This window comes from Perissodus microlepis, chromosome 5 (genome assembly GCF_051167445.1).
Source record: "Perissodus microlepis isolate ML-2025 ecotype Zambia chromosome 5, ASM5116744v1, whole genome shotgun sequence".
Classification (NCBI taxonomy): domain Eukaryota; kingdom Metazoa; phylum Chordata; class Actinopteri; order Cichliformes; family Cichlidae; genus Perissodus; species Perissodus microlepis.
In genome coordinates this window covers 12,298,454-12,315,158 of record NC_140465.1, presented here as the reverse complement: position 1 = coordinate 12,315,158, position 16,705 = coordinate 12,298,454, and the positions used below count along the sequence as shown (strand labels likewise).

The 16,705-nt window shown below is 40.8% G+C and overlaps 2 protein-coding genes across 8 annotated transcripts in view; both read right to left on the bottom strand.

The window, feature by feature from the left end:
• Nucleotides 1–1,093: 1,093 nt before the first annotated feature.
• myl2a (myosin, light chain 2a, regulatory, cardiac, slow) lies at nucleotides 1,094–3,613 on the bottom strand. The gene is made up of 7 exons (XM_084927911.1): nucleotides 3,511–3,613; nucleotides 3,090–3,182; nucleotides 2,494–2,569; nucleotides 2,305–2,409; nucleotides 2,136–2,214; nucleotides 1,851–1,899; nucleotides 1,094–1,580 (listed from the first exon to the last, which is right to left on the bottom strand). Exons 1-7 carry the CDS (start codon nucleotides 3,511–3,513, stop codon nucleotides 1,476–1,478), a joined length of 510 nt encoding a protein of 169 aa, XP_084784037.1. The 5' UTR covers nucleotides 3,514–3,613; the 3' UTR covers nucleotides 1,094–1,475.
• A 1,806-nt stretch (nucleotides 3,614–5,419) lies between these two features.
• The window catches only part of cita (citron rho-interacting serine/threonine kinase a), a 37,975-nt gene continuing 26,689 nt past the window's right edge, over nucleotides 5,420–16,705 (bottom strand). For 2 of the 7 annotated variants that reach the window (XM_084927904.1, XM_084927905.1), the window contains exons 33-50: nucleotides 16,061–16,084; nucleotides 15,458–15,595; nucleotides 14,900–15,080; nucleotides 14,711–14,802; nucleotides 14,453–14,557; nucleotides 14,069–14,238; nucleotides 13,611–13,655; nucleotides 11,623–11,703; nucleotides 11,352–11,487; nucleotides 10,965–11,104; nucleotides 10,739–10,831; nucleotides 10,478–10,586; nucleotides 10,074–10,202; nucleotides 9,778–9,858; nucleotides 9,433–9,511; nucleotides 9,156–9,335; nucleotides 7,987–8,374; nucleotides 5,420–7,493 (exon numbers count right to left, since the gene is read on the bottom strand). In XM_084927904.1, coding sequence (XP_084784030.1) covers nucleotides 7,470–7,493; nucleotides 7,987–8,374; nucleotides 9,156–9,335; nucleotides 9,433–9,511; nucleotides 9,778–9,858; nucleotides 10,074–10,202; nucleotides 10,478–10,586; nucleotides 10,739–10,831; nucleotides 10,965–11,104; nucleotides 11,352–11,487; nucleotides 11,623–11,703; nucleotides 13,611–13,655; nucleotides 14,069–14,238; nucleotides 14,453–14,557; nucleotides 14,711–14,802; nucleotides 14,900–15,080; nucleotides 15,458–15,595; nucleotides 16,061–16,084 — 2,195 coding nt within the window. In that variant the 3' untranslated portion in view covers nucleotides 5,420–7,469. The remainder of the gene's footprint in view (nucleotides 7,494–7,986; nucleotides 8,375–9,155; nucleotides 9,336–9,432; nucleotides 9,512–9,777; nucleotides 9,859–10,073; nucleotides 10,203–10,477; nucleotides 10,587–10,738; nucleotides 10,832–10,964; nucleotides 11,105–11,351; nucleotides 11,488–11,622; nucleotides 11,704–13,610; nucleotides 13,656–14,068; nucleotides 14,239–14,452; nucleotides 14,558–14,710; nucleotides 14,803–14,899; nucleotides 15,081–15,457; nucleotides 15,596–16,060; nucleotides 16,085–16,705) is intronic. The other 5 variants (XM_084927907.1, XM_084927910.1, XM_084927908.1 and 2 more) reach the window with 3 other exon arrangements.

The following is a 16,705-nucleotide window of genomic DNA, read 5'->3' as shown; positions in this document are numbered from 1 at the left end:
TTGCACACGTTGTAAGAAAACATTACACCTATTTTCTATGAAAATATACAGAAATGAGGTGTGGCTCAAGACTTTTGCCCACCAGTTTACATGTTAAACACAGTAACATGGGGTGATTTTTCTGGGCAGTCCTAAAACTACTGTCAGTCTCTCTGGCTCTGTCTTGCTCTCCATGCTGTCATGAGGGATACACTTGGCTGTTCAAACTCCAGCCTCTTCAGTATGTTCAGCAGCAGCCTGGTAACCTTTGTTTCTCATTTGTCCCTGGACCTGAGCAGCAAACACTCAGTCTTAGAGCTAGGTAGGATCTGCAAATTTAGGTGACAGTGATTTTGTCAGTAGTAATTTCTACCAGACAAAACTAAAAATTGAAAGAGAAATGCACGTTTTCCCTTCACTGACCACATGCTGCACTTGCAGACAGTTAAAACTGGAGCTGAAATAGCCAAGCCGATCCAAACACTCATCCCTCACCACTCCCCACGTGTCTCGTCTCATCCACAGTATGAAGTATCCACGGTACTCCTGCCTGATGCTGTCAGACTGGCTCCTCCCTGCCCTTAACACTTCAACTGGAACAATCAAGGATTTACACCCCCTACTTAACCCTGCCAAGGTCTCAAGTCGGGTAAGGCGACGGTGGTGAGGATCACTCCATGGCATCCTTTTGTGAGCAACCTCCCCCCCAACTCCTCAGTATAGCATTACCCTCTTTACATCACCACAACACTAAAATAACAACAGGGCTTTGTCTTAGTAAAGCCCTTTGTTTCAGTAGCCAAACATTTCCATGCACACCCAACACACACACCCAACTTTCTGCGCACACACAGACACTGGTGCAGGCATGTTTTGGATTCTACAGGGTCACCAGCTGCACATGCTCGCTATTCTTAAGTACTCAGATGCACTACCTAACATGGATTTTAAGGAGTATCTGGTATAGTCATCCGTTCAGGCAGTAATTGTGTGATCCTTGAATAGGTAATGACAATTCACTGGAAATCAGGCTTTATCGAGTCTGTACCATCTTCCCCACACTGGCATTCAATAATCTGAGCAAAAACAGCAGAATCATAGCTCTAGTAGCTTTAAAAATCTTTATTAGATTGACAAGCAAAGACCTAACAAGTGGCTATGGTAAAACAGGCATGTGGTTATTAATATAGAAAATGATAAGGAAAAATAATTTAATCAGTCTCAGGTGAATGTGGGGGATATGCTGTGGATAAAGCAGAAAAAGAGCACGACACTTGATGATGTTTGATGCTGTAAACTTCCCATTTTTACAGGCTGGAAAAAGACTATTTGTCAGGATCCTCCCCCTGCTCTCGAGTGAGGACAATACAGAAGCAATGGTGTCATAAAAGCTGAGTAAATAGTCCACATTTCCTTTATGTGCAGTGAGTCAGTTTCAAGTCACAGCTGGGTACACAAACTGACTTTCTACTTCTCGAATGCATTTAAATGAAGGTTCACTCCTGGTCCTTCTCCTCTCCATGAGTAATGATGTGAACCAGGTTTTTGTAGTCCAGGTTTCCAGCCACATCCGGGGGGAAGGCAGCAAACATCTGCTCCATCTAAGCAACAGAAAGGGAGACATTAACACCACTTTTATCAGATGTTATCCCCCACACAGCCCATAACCCAGTGTGCACAAAAAGGGTGTTAAGATGATTCACTCAGGGGTTTTTGTTTTTTTTTTTGCATGAAAATGTGTCTGACGTGGACGCAGGTGGTCGTCATGATGACGTTCATCCTTGTATTTTTTTTTTCCAATTCAACTCACCCACACTCACAAAACTGTTATAATGATGATAATTAGCATGGGCTGGGGGACTGCAATGTACCTCTTCAGCTGAGAATCTGTCGGCTTGTGTCGTTAGCATCTGTGTCACGCTGGAGAGGAGAAAAAAAGGAAGGGAAAAAAACGCTGTAGAGATGACGAGACTTCTTTTCACAAGTGAATGAACTGTACAGGTCACAATGGTTTTTAATCATTGTGGAGCTGAGCTGTGTGAGGATGAATGACTGCAGTCAGACTGAGTCATAAACTGTGAGCGGCAGCTTGCTCACTTGCAATAAATTTGCATATGCAAGCTGATGCCGCGTGACAAGTGTGAGAAGCCACTTACTAGTCCTTCCTCAGGACCCCTTTACCCTCAGGGTCAAAGACTTTAAAAGCATTGAGGATGGTCTCTTCCGGATCGGCACCTGGGAACATCAAAACAGCACTGAGACACATTCGCATCAATGCTGTGTTCATGACTTAGATGTAGTTTTTACTGGCCGGCCAGTTTTTACCTTTCAGCTTCTCACCGAACATGGTGAGGAAGACGGTGAAGTTGATTGGGCCAGGAGCTTCTTTGAGCATGTCATCGATCTCTTCTTGTTTCACATTCAGACGTCCTGCAGCACCAAAGAGTCAATGTGAACGCACGGCACGAGCGAGGAGGAAGACTTTGAGTGTTTCTTTGACTGGTGTCCACATACCTAAAGCAGCAAAAGTGTCCCTCAGATCGTTCTTGTCGATGAAGCCGTCTCTGTTCTGGTCCATGATGGTGAAGGCCTGAGATCAGAGCACAGGAAAAAAAAGGCATCCAGAGTCACATCAAACAGTTTTCTTTTTTCTTTTTTTGGGTTCTCTTAAATTTTTGGTAGGCCATCTTTATACATGAACACTGTTTAGTATTTATAACGCGTTACCCTCCCCCCTCCCCTTGGATTTAGTCTGGCATCCTGGGCATGCCCTGCAGTTCATCTGCAGCCTAATCACTGATGACAAAGTCTGGATGTCTGGGCACCACTGTCCCTCATACCAGCATACCGCAAGCCTTACTGCTGTCAAGCCAGCAAGCGGGCAAACAGACAGGTGCGCATACTGCCACAATGAACAATGCAAGTAGAAAGACAAAGAAAGAAAGTGGAGACCTTTCTGTGTAATGCTTTGTGCAGTTTATTTTTTAATGCAGAAATGCCTGAACCTTGGTGAGCCGACTCGCATATTAATACACCCTTTGCGATATTTCTCGGCAGTTCTCTGCCAAACGGAAATCCGTGAAATAGAAAGTGGTTTCAGCAGCATTCACCTCTTTGAATTCCTGGATCTGGGCCTGCTCAAACATGGAGAACACATTGGAGTTGGCTCCCTCTGCTGCCCTCTTCTTGGCTTTCTTGGGGGCCTTTTTTAGCACAAAGACAGGAGAGGTGAAGCAGAAACTACACGTTTGTTCAGGTAAAACTGCATGTCAGAAGAGATGAATAAATAGGTTTAAGCATCTTTGTAAGAAAAAGCAGTTTAAACAGCAAAACAGCTACTGACAAACAATGAAATAAAAGTTATGTCATCTTTTCATCCCCCCGCAAAAATGCTAAATATTTGTGCTTTTAAATGATATGCAGGTGAAAAACTGTTATTTATCTCATCAAAACAATTGCAGCATCCTCAAAGCCATAAGACACACCTCCCAACAAACACTGCACACACACACACACAGTACACAGACTTACCATGGCTGAGCAGCTGGGAGGTCAGACCAACAATGATGCCAGTGAACAATAGGGAGGCTGTGGGTGGCCTTTTGTAGCCCTCCGCCCTCTGCTCCAGTGGATGATATTTATAAACTATGCCCTCTTTAGGAAGTGACAGGTAAATGATGCTTCATACAGCATATACAGTATCGCATGCTCACACACTCTCATACATAGCCGCTCACCCTGTGGAGTCCTGATTGGCATTCGACAAAGAGAGTGGAATAACTGGTCTAGAATATCAAGAGCAGACTGAAGGTGAAAGCACTTAATCACTTTAAACAAGACTCCATCCACAGGGCATTGTCTTGTCTGTACGAACTACTGACTGCAATTGTTGTAAGTGAATGAGAGTGCTGTATAGTAAAAACAAAAGCAAGAGTGTGATCTGTCAATCTGTTGGTCCATAGTCTTTCCATAGACAGCATTATTTATAAAAGCAAAATGAAAGGAGAACATTGGACTAGCCTACCTAACTCGACCTCTGTGACACACCGATCTTTATGATAGCCACAGGTTAATCAAAAATGCATAAGTGATATGATTGGAGGTTTGTGTGACCGATAAACTTCTGCCCGCCTCTTTTGCAGTAGCACTGACAGGCTTGTGAGCCTTTACATTCAAAAAGTATTTAAGTACTGCAGAGAAATAAGAACATACTTCTTAAGACATACAGTATAAACTGTATTTACCCAGTGGGAATGAATAGAAAACAAATCAATTTGAGAATTTGAAATGCCCAAAAGATGTAGAACTAAAACCTGATCTGTGAAAGATTATGTCAGTGTATCAAAGCAAAGCATTTGCAGATTGAATTCACTGTCTCTTTCGAACTCTGATCTGTGTGCCAATCATTTCTTGTTCCCCATCTGATTAAACGCATGAGTGCGCCTGAAAAAGCACCAGCTCATTATGTGTTATTTACTGACCTGTCAGGTCTGTGTTAGCGCCAACCTTTCTAACATGCTTCTTCACATCATATCTTTGGCTCTGCTTACCTTCGCCAGACAAAGCAGTGCAATACAGCATTGCACAGGGCTCTTACATTAAATCACTTAATTTATTCTATCAAGGTAATTCAAATTGGTGATATTTATGACAAAATGTCAGATTTTCAGGTCGTTTAGTGGGTTCTGTGTCCCTACAAATGGTTAACTTAATTTAATAGATAGATAGGAATTGAAAGAAGCCAGAGCATCAAGTGGCATCTTCAGTCTTCTTCACACTGTTGAGATTCATCACAGGGATTGCGGTACTAAGCTCATGGATGTCAACAGCTCTAGGTGAGACATACTGCGTGAGACACTGGAGACACTGAACACGTCCTTACAATGTGTCTCTCAGCACCATTAACAAATCATCCCCCATCACTCGGGGCTCCCAGGTCAAGAAAAGTGACAGCGCGTGAAAATGAGCTGAATGAGCCGAGGTTGGGAGGTGAGTGGTCTAAATAAACTTAAAGCCTCCTCGCACTCGATCGTCTTACTGCTAAATAAATTGCGACGGACGAACCAGCAGCAGATGCCGTCTGTGTTGTCTCGCAGCGTGTACAGCGTGCACGCAGAGGACACAATTAGACGAGTTATTGTTAACCCAGGACGCAGATGCTATTGTTAAAAAAAGGCTTCTTCTTCAGCTCCTCTCAGATCAAGCAGCCGCTGCAGCTACTGTGACTGGAATGGCAGGCTGAGCGCTGGGATCAGACACCTATAAATAGACGAAACCTTCTCCAACACAATGGATGTGGACAAATGGCCGTGTCACTGGCCGTCTTGAAACAGAGAGGGTAAATGCTTCAGAAGTGACTGTTTTATGATGCTTATCCACTCAGAGATAAGTTTAAATGTCTTTGTAAAGAGACACACAAGCACAACAGAAGGAGGCACAATTGAAGTGAAATGCAATGATTATAATATTTAATACTCTGTGACAAAATCTCTACAGGGAACGCTAATTAAACATTTGTTAGCAGACATCAATATCATATCCAGCGTTACAGCATTATGATTCAAGATCATGTGAATGAGAATACAAATTTAAAAGAATCTAAAAATAAAATCAAATACGATGGATAACCCTTTTGTACAGAGTCCTATAGAGAGAAGAAGACATGTGCAATTTAAAGCATTTGGTGCTTTGTTTTTGTTGTTGTTGAACATTGAGACCAATGAATTGGCTGTATTGGCTTTAAAATACATTCAGGAAGATTTTAACCATCTTAAAAATAATCATAGGGGACTTAAAGACGAAGAAATCCTCCTAGTGAGCGCCTAACTGTTGACAGGCAAACTGGGCAAGTTAAAGTTTGGCATCTCGTTTGTTTACATTCAAAAAATACTGCTAAAATCCACAAAATATTCTATTTCTATACATCAGATCATGATGTACAGAAATGCATCCATCTTAGCCACGTGAACCGAATGAGCGTGGATGGACTTTAGCATTTGTTGTGATTGGATTGGATGTTTTAACTTGCCAAGAATGCCTTAAAGAAAAAAAAAAAAAAAAAAAAAAAAAAAAAAGAGTTATATAATATAGTTGTGTGAATTTACTGTGCAAATACATGAGAGTTTAAAGATAGAAAGTGTTATTCACGTGCTTTATTTTTAAAAATGTAGATTAAAAATATAACCCAAATGAGGCAGAAGCAGAAGACAACACCCCGTTTCATTTTCGAGATATATATATATCCATGCCATTAACGGATCAGGGAAAAGAAAAACAAAACAAAAAGATTTTTTCTTCATCTTCACTTTAAACAATTTTGGGTTATATACACAACAGCAGGGGACATTGTACAAAAAGAAATGCTCAAGTACTATGTTTTAAGCTTCAAACATGATCTTTTTTCCCTCCTGTCGTTTAGGTCAGCACTGAGGTTTTGCCTTTGACAGATGGAAGTGCATACACAAGTTTGTTTGAGATACAATCACTCACTTGATAAAGGACGTTTGGACATTAAAAGAATACTCATCGGACATTCAAGAGGACACACTGTCACTTTTTTTTTTTCCTTTAACAAAAATAGACACGGCTTATCCAGCCTTGAAATTCCTTCTTAATATATATAAAATTATGTCTCGTCTATTTACAGTCAGATAGCGTTTTCTGAAGATTTAGAAAGGTCCTGCTCCATTGCTGCTGGGGATTGTGGGTAGTGCAGTTTTAGTGTGTGGTTCTACAGAGTGTATTTTTTGGGAGGGATTATATATTAATTAATTTTGATTCAGTTTATTCATGCTTCAGCCGAGTCCGGTCAGCATTACTGACCAAGGACCGAGCTGAAAATGATTGTAATTAGCCAATAACGATTGTGTGTTAACATGTGAGCACAGGGCTGGAGCCAGAAGTAATACTCAGTGTCACAACAGGTGATCTGCTACACATTTGCCCTGATCTGTAGCTGCTGTAGACAGCACATGTGGAAATGAGCCACATGTGTTAATGGCATTTTGAATAAAATGACTAAATATATAGGCATCACTTGCTATGGCTGTGCTTATCCATTGTAGTTAATGCTGCTAGAGTTAAATGAAGCAAGCCAAACCCAGTAGTCTTAACTTGAGAACTCATCTCAGATTTTCTTTGTGGAAGAAGAAATTATATATAATTACTAATCCCTACTCGGAGTAGAGAACACATGCTCCAATGCATCGCAAAAAACCCTGCTCAGGTGGTTAATATGGCATTTTGTTGACCTTTATTTAAAACTATAACCTGATACTAATGACATCTCTTTATTTATCTGGTGCTCGCTACGTTCTGACAGCTACAGTTGTTTTCCTCCATGGGTTTTTCACTTTGGATATCAGGCAAAACAGATGTGTGGCAGTGTTTCATCATGAGTTGGTAACATTCTCACTGGTTCTCCGCTACATCTTCTCTCTTTTCAAACATGAACTTCTTCTTCCACAGCGGACATGAGGGTCTTTTGTCCTTCAAACAGATGACTGATCCCACACCTGTAGGGTAAAACCAACAACATGAAGTCAGGGTAATACACAGATTTTGAGAGTCAAAATGTACACTAACACAAGAGTTAGACTAAGGGTCCACAGCCTTGAAAGCTGGTCTTTCCATGTTAAGTACACCTGAAGTGTCATGAAAATCCACAGTATAAGCCAAAACTAAACAAATTTAAAAGACCACATGAACATTGCAAGACTATAAAGTCTGGGGAGAAATTTATACTCCTTAAAGGTCTGTAACAGTCCCTCCTATAGTCATAGTATTTCACTCAAAACAAGACATCACAACCCACTACTGTCATAAAAGCAGCATGAGTGCATCACGAACCACTGAATCAACCGCCTGAATGGAAACGAAGAAGTTTTGTACTGAACCTTTTACCATACTCCAACAGTTTCCAATGTATGTCAATAAAACACAAAAATATTCAGCTTATTGCTAACAGTTACACATTAAGTTAATGTAATGCAGAATTTCTTGACAAACCTTGTTAACAGGGTTTATGGGCGTGCGTCCGGAGCTAGTATGAAGCCTTTGACGCTCTTCAAAACGTCCAGGGGACCTCTCCCTACGAACATCCATCATCCTGCCAGGGGAGCGGTCCATGCGAGGGTCGGCCATGGCCCTGCCTGGGGATCGCTCCAACCGGGGGTCTGCCATGGCTCGACCAGGCGACCCCACTATCCGGCTTTCCAGCATTCTGCCAGGAGACTTCTCTCTCTCCAGTGGACGGCTTGGGGACTTGTCCCGCCGAAACTCTGTGCGAGCCTCTCTGTAACGGTGTGGTGTGCCTGGGTCTCCGTGGACCAGAGGATTGGCCGCCAGCCTTTTAGAGATGTGCTCATTGTAGGAAGGAGGACCACGCTTGTTGGGACTGTCGGGAGGAACCAAGGTTAAAATAAAGAAGAAAAAAAAGGGAAAAAAAGGAGCATTGGGCAAATGTTGGGCAATGTTTTTATTTGTCTCAGTTCTTGGACTTAGTTTGGCACTGTGGGACTCTGGTCACTCAGCAGATTTGGTGAGATTGATGGACTTGCAATTTAACCTGATTTAATAAGCTAATATATAAATACACAGCACTAATCAGAACAGACTGATCATATAAATTCAATTTGGTTTCCTAAATAAGAGTGGACTCTGTCACTGACAACAATTACTGTAGAACAAAGCTTTGACTTGCAAAGCACAGTCAGTAAGCGTCACGATGAGTAACAGACCAGTCATAAAAGGGAAGATGTCAGTCTTTATTCAAAAATTTCCTTTCTACATTTGACACAGAACTTTAAAAAGTAATTTAGGTAAAATAAAGAATGATGACGACAACCTTTTTTAAAATCTGCTACAGATAAAAAATGAACTCTTCTTCCTGCAAAAGACAAAATGATGGCATTACTCTCCTGTTTTGTTTTATTTTTTTTAACTAGTTCAAACATTTAAGCCAAACTTACGACCTATAGATGCCAACCTGTGCCCCTCAGTGCCAGCTAGGCCCAGTGACTCATTAACACCAGTGTACACAGAACAGAAGAATGGAGCGTGCTTAGAAATCTCCCTCTATGTACATCTCTGACCTACAAACCCGTTTCCAAATATTTGGGATGCTATGTGTAAAGGTGACTGGCAGATGGTATTTAATGCTATTTGTGTGTCATTACCTGCGTCCAGAGCCATTACGCTGCAGATCTCCACCGTCTTGGCTTTGGACAAGGTTGCCCTTGCAGCAAATGACCCGAAGTTTGTTCTGATAGGATGAAGCCAGGTATATGGCTCCAGAGGAAATGGCTGGGCCAAGGTAGCGTGGGTTAGGGATATCCAGATGTGCGTATGAGTGAGGACTGGAAAAAGAGAAGAAAAATCAGCCATGGCAGAATTAGAAGTTGGAAAATAAAAAGAACTTGATAAACAATTTAAAAAAGCTGAGAACAATCTTACCCAAGAGCAGCATGTCCCTGAATCTCAATGACGTCCAGAGAGTTGAAGTAGGTCACAAATAGGTAAGGCTCTCTATAGGCTGAAATACAGAAATACAACTTGTTATTTTAAAAAAACCTAAAAATCCTTAAATCAAGAAAACTATTTTTGGGCTTTTTGGCCTTTATTTGAGAGAACAGTGAAGACCAGACAGGAAAGCAGGGAGAGACTGAAGACATGCAGCAAAAGGCCCAGAGTCAGACTCAAACCCAGGCCACTGCATTGAAACTCGCAGGATATGGTCACCTGCTCCACCCGGTGCCCAAAGAAACTACGCTTCTAGTAAACATGCAGATTTACACTTACCAAATGAGAGAGGCAGACGGCTCCATTTGATGTCCTCACTTCTACTTCTGCGGCCATATGCATCCACAAACACACCAAACTCTGCAAAAAATAAATACATAAACAAAATGAGTTATTTAAATTTAGCATAGAATATGTAACCAAAAAAGAAAACAATGACTTTAGAAATGCTTAGAGATCGCTTGTCAAATACAGATTCTAAGACAAACTGTTCCACAACTTTGTTTATCCACTAGTTTGGGGATGTGTATACACATTCAACTGAGAGGGTTTGCCAGCAGAAGTAACTGTCTAACCATGGAAACAGAGCAGGTATTCATCCTTCTGTGGAGCCGTGGTGACCTGGATGATAGAGATGGGGAAGCTGTGGGAGGACGCCGCAAAGACAGCTGACGCTAGCGTCACATCGTTTTTATCCAAGAACTCTGCAGAGAGAAATCATTAGTATCATTCAGCTTGTTCAGGTGTGAATGTTGGAACCCAACAGAGACAGAAACACCCTTGAGTGGACTTTGTTGGAGCACCATCTGGTTGTAAAGAAATAAATTCATATATATATATATATATATATATATATATGGAAATGAAGAATATAATGACCAGTGTTGTGCAATCCACATTATTTAGTGTCTTGTGCAGTACAAATATGCTTAAAGTGATAAATAATACTAAAGAAACAATAATGCTGCATTTGACAGACCTTCCAGTACATACTGCTTCATCTCAATCTCATAGAACTTGTTGGTGCCGATAATGATACTGTAGCCAGTGAAGTGAATACAGCTGCAAGGCTCTGATGTCTCAATCTCCTGCAAACACACACACAAAAAAAAGTTTTTTTTTAAAAACTCATTATTTCTAGAAGAAAAACAGAGCATCTATATTTCCTAGAAAAACAATGTCCATTGTTCACAATAAAGGTCTCTTCACTGTAAGCTGTTCACTTTTAATGCTCATTCACCTTTCTGATGCAGAACTTGTTGAGGCCTTGATTATGCCGCAGGATTGTAATCTTATTGGGCATTGCAGCACAAATACAGAGCCCATTATCAATCTGTAAAGAAAGAACAATTCTGCAATCAGGCAGCACACAACACGATGCCATTACTGTGATGTTCAGCTCCTTAACTCAGACCCAATAACAGTCCACAAGGACTCTGCTCCCTGCAAGTTACAACATGACTCACCTTTCCAGAGGAGAAGAGATGGCATCCTTTGACTGTCTCAAAGATGAAGGGGTTGAGGTCAGGCTGAGCTGGGAGATGGGACTGTGACAAAGACTGTTTCACCTTCTTGATCTCTACCAGGCACAGTGCCCTCTCCTCCCCTGAATGACACATCAAACATGCCAAGTGTGAGATGATGCGCATCATCTTCTCTTCAGCACTTTCGTTCGCTGTTACTTCAAAGCACACATTACAGTTTCTAAAAGATAACCATAATGTGATGTAATGTGTTACAATAAATGCACACTATCCAGAAGCATTATGTTACAGCTGAAACAGTGTACGAGGAAAACATAAATCTGATAATATCATAAAATAACTTCAATATAATGGCCTCCGTTAACTGACCAGTGATCATCAGCAGCTTATCAAGCTCCTTCAGGATCTGGATCTGGAAGACGGAGGTCAGGCCCGGGATGTGAGTCAAAGAGTTCTTTATCACATTCAGAGCATACAAACCCTCCTCAGAACCAACCAAGACAATCTGCAAGAAAGGACGAGATCACCAGAGCTTTAAAAAAACAAAAAGAAAGAAAGAAACATCCAGCATGGTGATGTCTAACTAGAAAGCTGACCAATTAGGTTTTTAACTCTGTTTACGACATGTTTGTTTTTATACCTGGTCAGTGAGAGGCAGAGTGCAGTTGATGTCCAAACGGTCGTCACCCTCCAGCTTCAGCAGAGAATTGCCCAGAAGTTTCTATGGAGAGAGAGAGAGAAAGGGAGAGAATGGAGCAGGGGAAGGAGGCGGATTAAGACTTCCTGCAAATCGGGAGCTTTAGCAAGACAAGCTAACACAGCAGGGATGCCAGCCGGAAAGCTGCCACAAAATAACCACAGCAACATAATATTAAAGATGTGTCATAATTTAGGTGAATCTGGTGTCTAAATGAGCTAACAGTAAAAGATAGTGAGAAAGAAAGGGAGAGAAAGAGAGAGCCTCGCAAAGTCTTTCCTGTTGAGACTGAAGCTCACTCGCAATGCTAACAACAGAACAACTACGGAGCAAGAAATACATTTTATGTTGTTTAAAACAGACAAGCACAAATGAGCTATGTCTGACCATTAATAAATGATATTTTTAATTTGAGGACACACTGCCTTTTGTTGACAAATGGTCAGAATAAAACCCTCCAAGTTAATACATTTCATGACTGTAATGGGTTCTGTGGAGAGTGGCTCTTTGTTTCCTCTTTATACATTAAAATCAATGATGAAGCACAAGCTCAGCAAATATCACAGTGCCATTTTTCCAGTAACGTTGGCCTTGAGGCTTTATCACTGAACATTAGTGCCTGACCTCAGTAATGTTCTTATGGTTTAGTGGGAAGAAAACTCCTCAACTATCTTAGCGTTAGATCTGCAGTTACATAGCCTTTTCGAAATAGCTGATACAGTTCAACAACATACAGCCAGTCTCTAAAATCAGATGAGAGGCTGTGTAAAATACACATAAATGAGAATGGAATGATTTGGAAATCATTTAGACCTTTCATCTAATTTAGAATATTAGAAAGATAACATATCAAAGTATGAAACAGAAATGCTGTGTGTGTGTGTGTGTGTGTGTGTGTGTGTGTGTGTGTGTGTGTGTGTGTGTGTGTGTGTGTGTGTGTGTGTGTATTTTGAATTTGATGCCAGCAAAAAAAGTCTGAAATAGTTGTTGATTGTTAGCAAGAAGGAAAACCCCACACACTCAACAATATTTAAATGATCCACAACAGCTCAATAACATAAGACTTAATAATAATAATAATAATAATGATGATAATAATAATAATAATAAGCAAAACAGGAGAGGAAAAATCCCTTTAGATACAGGAAAAAATTAAAGGTGCTGCATATGTGTTAAAGAAGAGAAGGGAGAAAAGCTGCTGGCATTAATTAAAAAAAAATGTTCACAAAAACAATAACAGTCAACAAAAATTTCACAGATTATGCATTTCATATGTTATCTTTGAAGTATTTAAATAAATATGGGGGTTAAATGATAAGCAAAGCATTGTCATTGGTCTTATTTACATTTTACACCCTGCACCATCCTTACTGTATGTACAGCATACAGTAAGGATACGATGTAATCAAGCTGCATGTTCAACCTTCCATATTTAGTAAGTGATACAACTAAAAAAAACACAGCAATGCAACTTTTGGAGAATACTGAAATACACTTGTGGAACCATTTGACTTACTACTTCACTTTTAATTTAAGGGTCATTTTGCAGAGAACATGGAAGAAAATATTTCTTCAGTTTCTTCTAAAACTGCAAGAAACACAGAAGCGCCAACAGCCTATAGCTGCACACTGAAGTTAAATTGCTCATGGTCTGTTTGTGTGCGTCATATTTCTGAGAAGGGGGGCTTAAGCAGTGCACGGGCTTTGCAGAATCATGCATGACATAGCATAGGACACCAAATAAATGGTGCACAGCAGTCTATTCACATCCATGCACTACATCTGTTTCTGTGTGAATACACACACCATATTCAGGAACTGATTCAAGGACTGTACTTATAGTGCATCAGTGTCATATGTATGTACAGCTACTGCATGCTCAGTCGATCGGTTGACTGAAGCTCAAGCATTCGTGCAGCTACTTACTGTACCTGAACCAGAGGGGACAGGTTCTTCTGTCTTTTAGAAACACCTGCCTATAATATGATTCACACAACCGAGTTGAATGGAGATACACACACACACACACACACACAGAGTATAGTTATATAAAGAAAAAAGACAATGACAACAAATAAACACAAGACGTGGATGTTGAGAACATGCAGAGAGAGAAAGAAGAGGGAGGGGGAGAAGAAGAAGTGAAGGCACTGGCTGATGTTTAATGGAGGTACTCAATATTTTACCCAATTATCACACAAAATGACACAACCAGCTTTGTATTAATTTGCTCATTCATATGGGCCTAACAACAAAGCTTGTGCTGTGTAAAGGAGGCAATGGCTTTTTGCAACACCTCAAATACACTACAGTAAGCCTAAATTATGAACGCTATCAAGCCTGACACAAGGACATTCATAGGTATGTAATATGCAGGCATGATACTTACAGCATCAGAATCCACTTTCTCTCTAGATCCACGACTACCACCCACAACAGACTCCAGTACTGCCACCCAGCGCTGCTTGTCAGGAAAGCTAGGAGCCATGAAGTAGAGGGACTGGCCAGGCCAACATGTGGTGTGCGGATGCGATTCCAGCTTCAACACATACGGGATGTCTACGCACAAACATAAAAAAATGCATCAGTTTGTTCCTCTGTTAGCAGCTTAATTTCACAGCTGAGCAGAAGCATCAACATTTTTGCTGTATTTTGTGTTTAAACATTTTAGACAGGAGAGGTAAATCAAAATCAAAATTTGGAGAGAGGATGATACACTTAATATCCTACAACAGATTGAGTACACTGGGATTAACTAGTATTGATCCAGTACCTGACTTGGCAGTGTTGATGAGCTCAGAGGCTCCAACAGCTCCATGGACAGTCACCTCTCCATCAGGCAGACAGAGCTCAAACTCTTCCTCAGCCTTTACAGAGTCTACAAAGAAGGGAAGAGAAAAACAGAGGATTCTCCAATTTGACCTACATGGTAACATTCACTATACAGTTGAATTAGGAGCAAAAACAAAGACAGAATCAGTCATCTTGAAAAATAATAAAATAAATAAAAACAATTTAATGAAGTACTGACCTTCTCTGGGCTCAGTATCATAGATGGACACTTTGGTTCCATCAAGAACCACATATTTCCTCTCCCAGCCTTGTTGCCCACGCTTGCCATTTCTAAAGGAGTAAATATACAAATAGGCAAACTATATTCAATGCAGTGTACATAACTACTGCATACATTCAGGATGGCAGTAAGGACTTAAATAGTTACCTAGGCTGCTTCATCCATCCTTCCAAGCGAACATGCCCACTGGCCTCTTTAACCTGCAGTGCAGGTGAGTTTGCCTTTTCTCGGCACAGGGCTTCTGAAAAGTGAGTGGCATACTCAGCTGGCAGACCACAGGTGGCCGGAAGACACGGTGAGCATTTGGGATGGCAAATAGTGTGGCACTCTACAATGAGACAAAGAGAAGGATGAAAAATCTGATTGGATTTAGTGAAAAGTTCTTTACCATGCTGAATCTTGTCAATAAAGAAGGCAAGAATACAGAATGGTAGGGATCATCACATTAAAAATATCCAAATTCTATCTATCAACATTTCATTAGTACAGCTGTACATATAAAACATGGAAGGGTACTGTTCTAAAATGCTGATTTGGGAACACACCCAACTTATATATTTTCTAAGACTCACAACACTTGGAAGGCAAGACTGATTCCACCATGTGATGGCGATGCTATAATAACTATTGTTAAAGCTGGCCAATAATGTATCTTCTGAAATATTTTCACATTCAGTCTGCCCAGCTACAGCACAGGATACAGACCTAGACAAGTGGCAGCTTGCCGTCCAAAATGCACAGTGTCCAGGCAGACGGCACACTTGGCAGCCCTCATGTTGAGGCCCACGGTGAAACGATGAGGGATGTTGTGATGCATTCTTTCTTTCACACGATGACCAAACTCTATAAAGCAGTACAAGTAGGCAGTGTAAGGAGTTAGTGAAAGTAGGCATAGTCACTTACAGTCTTAATCACTTAAGAGTCAGCAACAGTTAAATGAGATCCAGCTCTTTAAAGCAGTATGAGGCAATCCAAATAATGATTTTTTTCAATGCAGATATTGGATATAAATGAAAGCTCAAGTACCAAAGTAGTTGACTGGAATCAGATTGTGCATGCCAGTGTGCATGGGATGTATTAAAATGTTTCCAGGTGAAAAGGTACCTATCCTACCATATGCTATCTAAATCATGACTCCAGAAATGAGGGGGGGGACTTCACTCCTAAAAAAGCCTTTGGTCAAGCTACGTTAGCCAGTGGACAAGAAGACAGATGTATAATACAGCAATGAGCATGTGGGTGCACAATTTACCACGAGCAGCAGATGAGCACATGTGTGAAGAGACACCGTAGTGGCTGCTAACTTACTTTCAAACGTGACCCTCCTCTTTTCTGTGAGGAGCAACAGGAAAAAGAAAGAAAGGAGAGGAATCTAACAATAGCTAAGTGAAACCAAAAGAACATGGACAGTAAGGAGCTTGAAACACAAAGCAAGTCCAACTTAACCACTCTTATGGATTTGGGGAAATCATTGTTTTAGGCCGGTCTGTAAATACAGACTAAAATAGGGTATAGCAACATTCCCTAAGTACTCCCAGCACCTTCTGTACCATAAAAATCACTGTATTAATGGACTCATCAATAATTTGGAAAATACAAATATAGTTATTTCAGGTTTTTCCTAAAGAAGTTTATTAGGAGACTGTTTCTTTATACCTTTGGATGTGATCTATTGAGCAAGCTACACAGCTATGACATAGAGTATTCAGCAAATGTTCAGTTTCCATGGTGATCAACAGCATAAAAAGATATAATTTTGCTTTGTGATGGTGGAAACCCTGGACTAAAACCAATGATACCTGCCCAATCCACTGTTGCTTTGCTTTGTGAGACAGACACGAGCAGGATTACAAAGTCAGCTGGATAAATGCTGTGAATGAAACCTAAAACAATGTTTTTGTTGCTTTGTGTCAGCCCATGTTCCTGTTTGGAGCAAGTTCTAGTCTTAACATG

What these genes read in the sequence shown, in the direction of transcription:
- myl2a (XM_084927911.1), bottom strand. An exon ending in GGACACTTTTGCTGCTTTAG is followed by an intron (nt 2,410 to 2,493) that starts GTATGTGGACAC and finishes TTGGTGCTGCAG; the next exon opens with GACGTCTGAATGTGAAACAA. An exon ending in GGGGTCCTGAGGAAGGACTA is followed by an intron (nt 1,900 to 2,135) that starts GTAAGTGGCTTC and finishes TCTCCTCTCCAG; the next exon opens with CGTGACACAGATGCTAACGA.